The sequence below is a fragment of the Tenrec ecaudatus genome, chromosome 5 (genome assembly GCF_050624435.1).
Source record: "Tenrec ecaudatus isolate mTenEca1 chromosome 5, mTenEca1.hap1, whole genome shotgun sequence".
NCBI classification, from domain to species: domain Eukaryota; kingdom Metazoa; phylum Chordata; class Mammalia; order Afrosoricida; family Tenrecidae; genus Tenrec; species Tenrec ecaudatus.
This window is the reverse complement of record NC_134534.1, coordinates 177,369,836-177,382,087: the sequence shown is the minus strand read 5'-3', so window position 1 is coordinate 177,382,087 and position 12,252 is coordinate 177,369,836. Positions and strand designations below refer to the sequence as shown.

The window sequence follows — 12,252 nt, the reverse complement described above, 5'->3', positions numbered from 1 at the left end:
TTATAAATTTGTTTAGTTCAAAATGATGCTATGTAAACACTGAAATTATTTTAACAAACTTTCAGTCATAGACTTGGATGTTAAACTTGGTAAGTGCAAGTATACTCAATATTAAATGTGATTTTTAATACTAATATTAAATTAAATATTAAATTTCCCATTCATTTATGTCACAAGGAATTCAAAAAACATTTAAAGACCATAGAATCAAGAAATATACAATATACAAATACATAGCTGTGTACAAGTACTGGACCATAGGTGATGGGTAAGTCAAAAAGTACTGCTAAAAATCAAAGGGTCACCCCCCTGCCCCCCCGGGGAAATTTGAATCTATTGTTTCTCGGCAAATCATCTAGGTCTACATACTTTTTAAAATAGTGTTAACACCTTTCTAAATCTCCCCACCAAAGAACTCTTCACTCTTTAATTTATACCTCAGGAAAACTGCGATTTTGGAATTCTTGGTGGACTCAAACCATATTCCGCTGTAATGTTATTTGGGTTTGGGAAACAAAAAGAAGTCTGGAGGATCAAGGTCAGGGCTGAACAGTGGATACGATATGGTTTCCAAATGAAATTCTTTTAAGGGGGCCCTTGCTACCCTTGAAAGATGAGCTGGTGTATTGTCATGATGGGAAAAAATTCCTTAATGCAACTAACTTTCCAGGCCTTTTTTCATCAATGCCGTTTTCAATTTTCTTTATAAGTCCCTGTGACTATCTTGTATAGTTCAAGAAAATCTATGGAGATTATCCCTGAAACATCCCCAAAGAAAATTCTCACCATGACTTTCTGAGATGACTTCTCTGCCTTGGATTTAAGTGCCCTAGCTGATCTCCTTGGTCTTGGGATAGTATTAGGAAATTAGGAACTCATCCTTGATTATGATTCATTCTACAAAAACCATCTTCACTAGCCTCTATCTTGCTTAGAAGACTGGGGGTAAGAGCAGCTCTTTGAGTTAGCTGCTCTTAGCATTTGGAGCACCCACGGAGCTAAAAGTATTCTGGGGACAAGGTGTTCAATTAAAACTGAAAATGCCAAACCATATGAGATCCCAATTTCTGTGGCTACTCATCACATACCAGTTTCTGGACTTCAGCCACAGATTTTTCATTCATTGAGGCTAATGCTCTTCCTTCTCAGTTTATCTGTAAGGTCTTCTCAACCTTCTTTTAAAATAAATGACCCATCTAAAAATTGTTGTTGTAGGTAGAGCAGCATTTCTGTAAAACTTGAATGAATTGGGAAAATGGCCACGTGAGCTTCATGAAAATTTGATTTTAGCCCTGACAGAAAAATATTTTTCCGTGGCATAAATAGTACCTAGGCTCCTACATGAGATGAAGGCAAGTCTATCATTGAGAGAACTTGTATGTAACCATCCAATGACCACAGTAATGTGTGAAACATGTTTTGTTTGGAATAAACCCATTCATACGTGAACCAGAACCTCTGGTAGCAATACTTTTTGACTTCCCTCTTCTACTCTCTACACCATGATAGCAGTGGTGAAAAAAACAACAAGAGGGAATCCTTTCCAACCCGCAAGCATGAAACTGCCCATCTTCCACAAGTACTTAGGAACCCCTTATTATAGCCAACACATCCTACTCAATATGATTTAAATAACAGTAAGAATAATGATATTTCTGTCTATTTTAAAAAGGCATCAACATCTTAAAAATCACTTTCACTATAAGGAGTTTAAAAGCATAAATCAGTTACTACAAGGGGTCTTCACAAAGTTCATGTAGAAATGGAATTAAGAGATAAATAGAATTTTTCTATGAACTTCCTGAAGACCCCTCCTATATACAGGGGAAAGATAAGAATTACTAATGCGAGAAATACGGTCTTTACTATCAAGTAAGTAAAAACTACTGTAATTAAGGCAGGAAAGCAGGGGGGGGTGTATGTAAAAGTCTACTCCCGTGTCTAATTATCACAACCAACCAGTTCTCCAGCAGATAAAACCAGGCATAATACACGCAGAAATTTTCAATGCTTAACCCCAACCCAGTTATTTAACCATAAAATACTAGATTCATGGTTTCTCTTTTATATAAATTTTGTTATAATATAAAAAGAAATTCAACCAGTGAGGGAGTGTGTAATAAGGGTACACTGAAGAAAACTACTCTTAGTTTTTCAAAGAAAAACGTAGACATGTAAATGGAATGAGATTCTGTTTGATGAAGACTTCTTTCATTAAAGAAGCCTAAACAGAAAGACACTCAACAAAAGGGCTAAGCTCTTGAAGGTCTGTCTTAAATGGGTATCAGCACCATAAAAATCACTATCATAAGTTTAAAACCATGAATCAGTTATATTGAGTGTTCATGTCAATTGGCACAATTACATAAAGACAATGAAAAAGTTTTGAGTGCATTTAATACTACTAAAACCTCAGTAGTTAATGTTATAAGAAGATTCTGCCAACAAGCACTAGATGAGAAAAAACAAATGTACCTTTTCATTAGTATAGTCACTGGTATATAAGGTATGCCCACGTTCATCCAACTCTTCTGACCAACCCCTTGGAGAAGAACCACACTGACTATCTGACTGGCTGTAACAAAGGCTGTGGTAGTTTTCTTCTGACGAAAGAAGCTATAAATAGTCAGAAACATAAGGGTTTTTCTTCTTTAAGTAGAAATATTCAGCAGTTGAAAAATCTAAGTAATATACTTTACATGGCTTACGGTACGTATATGTGAATATTTACTTTTTAAAAGAAAGACTACTAAATCTTTACCTGTGCTTGCTAATGTAGGTGATGAAATTAATAATAGCTACTTTAATATTAGTGCAACCCCAGAAAAGCAAGCTGTAATAAAAATGAAAAGTGTTTTCTACCTAAAGCGATAAAACACTGCCTTCAACTTAATGCTATTTTCAAACTGAAACCAGGTTAAAAAACTACAGGGGTACACAGAGAAGCAAATGAGGCTGCCTCATTATACTAAGCTCCCTGAAAACTTCCACTTACCTACTTACTACAAAGGCCGGAAAAGCAAGTGCTCAATAAACAGCTTTTGAACTTCTTTCATAAAGGGTATACAGACAAGGCCCAGCTTTGTGGCACTACATCGCACATCCTACTTAATTGGTAAATTCAATTTGATTGCTAACGCATCAACCAAGTGCTTTTTAAAGCTTGTTGGAAACTAAACTTCAAAGCAAGAAGGGGGAAAAAAAGAAAACTGAGGAAGTTCAAATACATACAGTCTGATTAAAAGCTGAGTTTGTAAGTAATACAGTGGTATGATACACGATGGGCATAGGAAAACAGAAATTACTACAATTTTCTCAAAAAAGAAGACTTATAGTATAACTAAATAGCACGTTGCTTACTGCACTTAAAATTCATTCATTCAATAAATATTTTTTGAATTAACTCCCATGAGCAAATTATTCTATCACCTTTAGGCAAAATAGCTTCTGCCATTAAATCTCAGTCATTCAGACTTGTATTGCCATAATTTGCACTGAGACGCTAAGACAAGATAGGAAGATCCCATGTTACAGAAGTAACTTAATATAATCTAAGAGTAACTAATACAATCACAAAATTGAGAGTTGGCAAAAACACTGCAGAAAAGCAATGCTATCTCAAAGTAACATTTCTGAAAATATGAAAAATTAAGTTAAGATCAGGAGATTTATATTTAATTAAGATCACCGAAATGTAAGCTGATTGGGCAAAAGCATAAACCTCTTAAAACATTTAAAAGGGCAATCTAGTAAAATCTACTTAAGAAATAATCAGAATCCGTCTTTTTCATAAAAAGACTTATTAGTCAACAAAGTGTTCATCGTGACTTGCAATTTGAGGGCAATAAGATGTTCCACCGTGTTATGAAAACCGCCACTATCTTGATAACCAAGAATAACTTTAACATCTTGACAGTTTGCTAGATTTAATGGCACCCGGTAAAGAGTTGCCGTCTTGGAAACCCACAGGAACAGTCCCTAAACGGCTGAGTCAGAATCTACTCGGTGGCAGTGAGCTTGTTTGTTTTACAATAAAAATTACGATTATATTTAGCAAGCACTCTTCAAATAGTAACAATACTATAGTAAATAACTAGTTACTGGGGCATATTCTACCGTCATTGCAGAACTATGAGAATGCTGCAGTGGTTGTTCCATTTATAGGAGATTGGCAGGCAGTATTCCAACTGGTCATACAGATAAAAACAGCTTAAACTGTTACATAATAACTTTAACAGTTAACTCATCAAAAGCAAATTCAAATTCTCTTAAAAGTTAGCTTTTGACCTCTGGGTCTATAGCAGCTAGGTGGAACCAAGGATCCAGAGAGGTAAGCAGAACAAAGACACCAGCCTTCTCACTGATGTATCTGCCAAAGGAGGCCATTCAGAAGTACTAAGGAACAACACCAGCAAAGGTAGGGAAGTTCAAACACAAGACGAAACTAGGGCCCACGTTAATCAGAAATTTTATTCTACGTCATGGAAATCACAGGAACCGTCCTGATATTCAAGTAACATAAAGCACACTTCATGAAATCCAAATTACTGCAACTTTTAAAAACCTATAAAAAACACTAAAGCCGAAATTTTACTTTCAAATATTCTTAGGGTACTCCTTTCACTGGGCATGTGGCAGAAGCAAAAGCAAATCCTCTTAATGGAATCATGTTCAATTCCAGCATTAAAGAATCCCTACATATGAACGTCCAAGACCATAAACTCACCTTAAACACAGGTGCACACAAAATACACAGAAGCAAAATACAATGAGTGACATAAATAGAAAAACAAATAGCATAGTCAGACTCAAAAAACTTTGTGTGTTCCAATAATCAAAACCAAAATATAATATTAAGAAGACATAACAAAAATGCAATATGTAATCCTTCACTGGAGTCTTCACCAACAAACAAAACATCTATAAAGGACATTACTTAACTACTGAGATAAAGTATTCACTGCACATTAAATGTACCAATACTAAATTTCAGGGTGTGATCAATATATTGTGGTTTTACAAAAAATGTATCCTTATACTAACTAAACGGAGTATTATAACATCTGCTTTAAATGATTGAGAACAAAACTGACACATGTCTGTAACGGGCTTGGACAGGAGAAAGAAAAAAATGTGGCAAAATGTTAACAATTAGTTAACCTAATTGTAGAGTAAACAATATACAGATTGCATTATTCTTTCAACTTTCCTCTTGGCTTAAAATATACAAAGTACTAAGAAGGCATCTTAGTTATGTAAATCCCGCTATGACAGAATATGCCCCTAATCAGTGGCTTTAACAAACAGAAATTCATTAACTCACAGCTCAGGAGGCTGAAGTCTTAATTCAAGGTGCTGCCCTGAGAGAAGGCTTTCTCTTGATGTCTGTTTTGGAGGAAGGTCCTGCTTTATTCAGCTTCTAAACCTCGATGACATGGACATCTCTCTGCCCTCCATCTCTGCTTCTCAGCTTGCTTTGTTTAATCTCTTTTTCCTCTCTAAAGAGATTGACCCAGGCACACCCTACACTAAATTCTGCAAGATTAGCACAACAAAGACAATCCACTCATTAAACAGGATAATTAATATCCACAAGGAGGCTGGAGTTTAAAACACATTGTGGAGGAAAACAGTTCAATCCATAACAGATGGGATTTATCTTATGTATCTAAGATGTGCACCCAAACCTCTGGCCTTTGAACAAGAGATGCCAGCCGCACTCCAGCTGAAACCCAACAGCGTCTCCAGATAGTACCGAATGTCTCTGGGGAGGCAAACTCACCCCAAATGAAAACCACTAAAGAGACCTCGAAAACACTAAGATAAAAGATTGAATGCTTGCTCCCTCTCGAATCTCACTAAAATAACTGAAAAGAAGACACAACCTCTCAAGAATGGGGAGAAGAGAAGCAACAAAAGTCACAAAACTGGAAGATGAACAGCAGGCAGACAACTGAATTATGGGACAAGAAAGCAGAGTCTAAGCATCAAGGCAGGCTAAGGGAAGGTAGCTGTAAAGTTGAAAACCAACAAGTGTGCACAGTTGAATCCTCAAATGGGTCCAGAACTGACCGTATTAAGGACTCCTGGGGGTAATGGGAAGAGGAGGATGAAAATCCCCAGAATCCCCTTCTTACTGTGTGCATCCCTTCCTTACCCTAGAGAAAGTACAGCAATTTGCATTTCTGAAGAAAAAAAAAGCCAGATTGGCTCTTGGTTAGAAATTAACAGGCACAATTGGAACGTGGGCCTGAAACAGAAGGTAAGAAAACTAACTAAGGGACAATATGCAAACCGACTGCTGACTACCAAGACCCTCAGAGCCCCACTCTTTCTTAGGCAGAGAATCTGATGATTGCTATGGAGATGTGGTTCCTTACTGGACTGCTTATCAAAAGGTGAGCGTTTTGGCCCCACCAGTTGGTCCTTGGGAGTAAAATTGTGGTAAATCAGTTTCCACAGAGACCCTATTGTGGGTCTCTAAGAGTCAGAATCAACTCAAGAAGAGGTTTATGGAGAATTTCCAGTCTAAAAGGAGAAGCTAAGGCTTTACCATTCCTCAACCAGTATCTGATCCAGATGCTTCTAATGTTCAAAATGCTTTACAATTTTAAGATAAAATAATTTTCAAGCTAGAATTCTATGTCCTGGCAAAGTATCCATTAAATATGAGAGGATATAGACATTTTCATACACACATTTCAATTTTATCTCCCATGTACAAATTTTCTCAAACATTTACTGAAGTATCTGCTTCAGCTACTTTGAAAATACCTATTTTTATACAATCTGTGCAGAAACTAGTAATGTAAGCTGAAATTCTGACAGACAAATCATATTAATCTATTTAACAAACAAGAGAGCTAGCAGACCCATCTTAACAGTTCCTGTGTGTGTGTATATATAAATATACATACATATACATATATATATAAATTCAATTCTTCAACCTACTCAATAGTTTAGCCCTTACCCTCTCCCCAAATTATAAAATTTTAACTTCACTACTAATGATACACAACATGGTCCACTCCCCAAGCCTTCCAGACCTTCTCTAGATCCAGATAAAGTTCTTCTAACACTTTTCTCATCATGGTTACACAAGGACTCTTTCTCTCTCCTCACTCTCATTTTTGAACACTAAAAGTACGAGACACCACCAAACTAAAATTACAAATAACCAACTGTAAAAGAGGACCGTGTAAAGTAGGAGTCAGTGTTATTAGCCACATGTTTTTATAGCGTCTGAGAAAGAAACCGTTATCTGACATTTCCAGCTCTTCACCTAACTAGATCTCTGCTTTACCTGTATAAGCTAACTGTTCTCTTTAAGAACAGGGTGTCCTGTGCAGATGCAGGGCTCCCTGTCTACCCAACAGCGGGGTTCACTTCATGATCTCAATCCTATGCCAGATTCCCTAGTATTTCCAATGGTGCCAAGGCTTCACTCCAGATTGTTGAGCAATGGCTGGTTCATTGCACCACCCTCTAAGAGAATGGAGGAAAGTGAAGTCAGGGCGGAGGTGAGAGCACGGGATGAAGATGTGTTTTTAAAAAATAATGTTGGAAAAGTGAATTATCATAAGTACAGAGTAACCCAACTGTAACAAAAGCATAATTTAATCACTTTCCTTATTTATACATATTCTTGTGCATCTAGCCAAAGAAGGAGAAAACTGAGTAGTTTGGTAGTCCTACTATCCAACAGAGAAAAGTCTGTTTTAATTATTTAAATAGTTTGTTTCCATCTTTTGGACTAGGCTCCGGGATTTATTTTTGTCAATTTTTTTTAAAGGGGTCATTTTATTGCTCTTACAACATCCCTTTTTTCTAAAACGAAAAAAAAAGTCTGTGTACACAATACAGTTTGAAGTAGAATCTTCCAACATATGAGCGCAAGCACTCGGCAAAGTTAATCAGGGTAATTAATCTCCAGCTAGTGAACACGCTACAAGGTCAGCTACTACCCACTACGTAGAGATTAGAAGGTAATAAGCAGTGAAAATGCATCAAAAGAATATTAGTGTCTGACAGGTTTCAACTGGTCTACTGTGTATTTACTATAAAAGAAGCCTTTTCCCTTTTTTGTCTTTAAAGAATGCCATGAGACTGTTTGGTGACTGTTAACTCCTCATACCTCTGGATCGCCTGCACTGTGGGAATCTCCTTTGGTTATGGTTGCATCCCGTGTCCAGCGAGGTGGTTTCCAAGTCCGCTCCTGTGTCCCTCTGTTATAGTAATAGAAACGCCCTGAACTATCTTTGTGGGTTTCCCATTCTCCAATAACCTGAATGGCTGGGCTGCCAGGCAGCGGGGGAAGAGAAGACTGGGATATTTTCAGTTCTTGTAGATTAGCGTACACTGGAGAATCTGCTCGTCCTTGGTTTGGAGGAGTAGTTGCCTGTGAAACAAAAATTTTAAACATTCACATTTAGACACATTAAAATTAAACGCTCTGCTTACAAACAGGCATCCTAATTCATTTAAGAGCACACTTATAGAGGTATTCTCTCAAAATAAATAACAATTTAATAGTTTTAACAGTCCCAAAATATGGGAGAGGAGGAAAGAATTTCTATTAGAATCCAACAGATGCATGATACTTTCCTTTACTGAGTAAGAAGAATGCTCGACTAGAAGTCAGGAGCTCTGGGCTCTGGTTTTGACTTGAGACTAACAAACTGGGCTACACTGGGTAAGATCTCTTCAACCTCACGTCTCAAACTGAATTACTTATCTAAATGAGGTATTTATACTAAATCGTCATGGTCTCCTTTAGCGCTTAAATTCTATCAAGTTAGGCAAAATAATAACAATAATAATGTGAAGACATGGGCAGATCAGTATTTATTCAGAAAGCTCTCAAAAGGAAGAATCTGTTTTCTAAGTTCTAATATTAAATCGTGAATATAAGTCAATATAAAAGCTTAAAATACTTAAGCTAAGAACTGACTACATTCTATTCTTCTTCGGTTACAATTTCTCAGCGGCTACTATTATTATCTCTTCCTAGGTTTTCATTATTCTTATTACTTGAAAATTCCCCTACCGGAGAAAAATAAGAGTCAGCAGTAATTCTCTAATTTACATGTCCAATCTTAACCTTTGGCTTGGCTTTTTTTATTTTTAAATGTCTCACTAGATGTCAGTCTAGAGCAGAATACTCTTCCTACTCTTTGCCTAAGGACAGTATAACCTGTAAGTTACCCAGAGTTCTCGTTGCTGGAGAACACATGCACACATGAGGATACTATTTGTATTCATGTACATATATCCCTATCCTTACATGACAGGGTGCCTCAGCCCCAGTGGCACTTTGGGACACATTATCCTGTGAGGTATGTGGGGCTATGCTGTATACTGTATGTAGGGTGTATAGAAGTCGCCCTGGCCTTCACTATCCTCTAGTTGGTTGTAGCGGCCCCTCGGTCCCAGAACACCCTACCCCACTCTTCCCTATCCTTCATTCTATGACTTCAATGACAAAGACGTCTCCAGAGAATATCGTCAAATGACCCTGGGGACAAAACTGCCTCCAGTCACAGAACCACTGCTTCACCTTATAAGTAATGCTAAAATTATAGTCAGATGCTCAATTACTCCTGCAATGTACCCAGAATTTCAAGAATGCCTAAAAATATTGAAGTAAAAAAGGAAAATGGATACATTAAATAAGCTTCATGCAAATTAAAGTTCTTTAACTCTTAAAAGTATTTTCCTGCGAAATAACTTGAATGGGTCTGAAGAAAATAAGCTTCAAGAGATAAAAGTAAAAACACACCAAAGCAAGGACACGTTTGTAAAATGGTCACCTGTGGTCTTTCATGCCTGATAGCTATTCGATGAGTGTTCTCAAGTGATGTAAATGAGACTGCATGCCCCCAATGGCAGCTTCCTGTTTAGATTACACAGGAGTTCTATGCAGGCTATCCAGTCAGATAAACTTCCAGGGATCTGCATTTTAAGCTCTTTCCACATAGTGGTGGAATTAACCAAAACAATGCTACTCTAAGATGAACTGTTTTCTGAAGATAAGAAATTCTATAGCATAAACAATGTCTCAGATACTTTACTAGAATTTAGGACTATAAAGATGATCAAATGGTATTTATAGACAAGTTCTATTAAATCTCTAAGAAATAAATAATTCCTGATATTTAAATAGTTCAACTTTAAACTCTTTTTGCAAATGAAAAAAAAAAAAAAAAGAAAAGGAAATGCTTCAAAACCAGCTCTAAAGCTGGGATAATTCTGAAACAAAAGCAGAGAACCAATAATGAAAGAAAGCTATAGCACAAGTTTTCTTATAAATATAGACAAGAAATCATAAGTAAAACATGAGCATTCAAATCTAGGACTCATTAAACAAATCAGGGAAAAGCAGGTATGTAAGCAAAGTCTGTGTATAGGAAACCTTATACGTAAGTCTCTAACGGATAAAGATAATTATCCTCACAGTCACCAAGAAAGCATTTGTTACGATTCAGCATAGATCGAAGATAAACCACTCAGCTAGTTAGAATAGGTGAAGCTTCATTAATTTGATATTTTAAATTCTACATATTTAAAATACACATCTTACATAAGAAGTATTTTAATAAAAGACAAGAGTAAACAGGAGGCCAAGTATCACTGTTTGTATTCAATGTGGTACTAGAAGTTCTAAACAATGTACTTACATCCAAAAAAAATGACAAACTCATAAATACAAGGAAAAAGTTAACTGACAACAACTATTATTTTAAAAACTTTAAGTACAAGAAAGTAGTAAGGAAGTTGAGAGCTTCTTTATAGTAAACTGGCCTGGCATATGACCATCGAATCGGTTTCTCCTACTTAAGCTGTAATGAATTAGAAAATATAAAAGAATTTTGTGTGTGTGTGTAAGTATTAAGGTAGCAGACCGACATTGGGCCTCTACTCAAGTACTCCCTCAACGCAAGAACACTTTGTTCTAACAATCTGGCATTCTGTGATGCTCACTTCCCAACATGATCACCGAAGATAAAGCAGGTACGTAAGCAAATGTGGTGAAGAAAGCTGATGGTGCCCAGTTATCAAGGGATATAGCGCCTGGGATCTTAAATACCTGAAGATGAACAAGTAGCCACCTAGCTGAGAAGCAACAAAGCCCACATGGAAGAAGTATACCAGTCTGTGGGATCATGAGATGTCGATGGGATCAGGTTTCTGGCATCAAAAGACCCAGAACAAAGAAACTTATCAATGTGAATGAGGAAGAGCATGGAGACCCAAAGCACATCTGTAAACAATTGGACATCCCTTTATGGAGGAGTCACCAGGAAGAGAGGAGTCAGTCAGGGTGTAGTATAGCACTGACAAAACATACAACTTTCCTCTCGTTCTTCAATGTTTCCTCTCCCCCATTGTCATGATTCCAATTCTACCTTACAAATCCAGCTAGTCCAGAGCATGTATACTGGTACAGATAAGATCTTGAAACACAGGGAATCCAAGGCACATGTATAAACCCCCTCAGGACCAATAATGAGGGACTGATACCAGGAGGGTAAGGTAGGGAGAGGATTGGAGAACCGATCATAATGATCTAAACACAATTCTCTCCTGGGGGGGGGGGGGGATGGACAAAAGAAAAATGGGTGAAGGGAGATAGCAGTTGGTGTAAGATGTGGGAAACAAAGATTTCTCCCAAGTTGTCTCCCCCAAATACAGTTTAGTTTTGAAAATGATGATGGCAACATATATACAAAAGTGCTTGATACAAGGGATGGATGTATGCATTGTGATAAGAGCTGTACAAGTCCCCAAAAAAATGATACTAAAAAAAAACTTTTTGCAGGTGTCTAAATAGAGATTTGAATAAGATAAACCTATGCTCCGAAATAGAAAAAAATTGATTTTTTAAAAAGATGGCTATTCTCCAAAGATGACTGTGAATCCAATGCAGTGTTCATCGTGTGATAAAGTCAGTACATATACATACTACTGGCACACAGTGTAACTTGATGAAATTTTCAAATAAAGGACTGTAAGAACACAAATATACATACCTGAAGAAAAACAAAATTAGACCTGGAATTGGTTTGCTGTGAGAGAGGGGGGAAATTTGGGGGTGGGGTAGGGCTTCTAGGTTCTAATTTGGGGAAAGAAGTTCTTTCATCATTTAATAAAAACTATCAGCATGCCAAGGTTCCTGTATCTTTCCATTCCTTTCCCCATAAACCTTCTGAAGTCCCTCGTATGTAAGATTTTTTTTTTCATGTTTTCCAG

The 12,252-nt window shown here is 36.9% G+C and overlaps 1 protein-coding gene across 5 annotated transcripts in view; it reads right to left on the bottom strand.

Moving 5' to 3' along the window:
• Positions 1–12,252, bottom strand: part of ARHGAP12 (Rho GTPase activating protein 12) — a 139,372-nt gene that overhangs the window by 60,946 nt on the left and 66,174 nt on the right. For 3 of the 5 annotated variants that reach the window (XM_075550328.1, XM_075550329.1, XM_075550331.1), the window contains 2 exons: positions 8,138–8,401; positions 2,476–2,616 (listed from right to left, as the gene is read on the bottom strand). In XM_075550328.1, the coding sequence (XP_075406443.1) occupies positions 2,476–2,616; positions 8,138–8,401 (405 nt within the window). The remainder of the gene's footprint in view (positions 1–2,475; positions 2,617–8,137; positions 8,402–12,252) is intronic. The other 2 variants (XM_075550330.1, XM_075550332.1) reach the window with 1 other exon arrangement.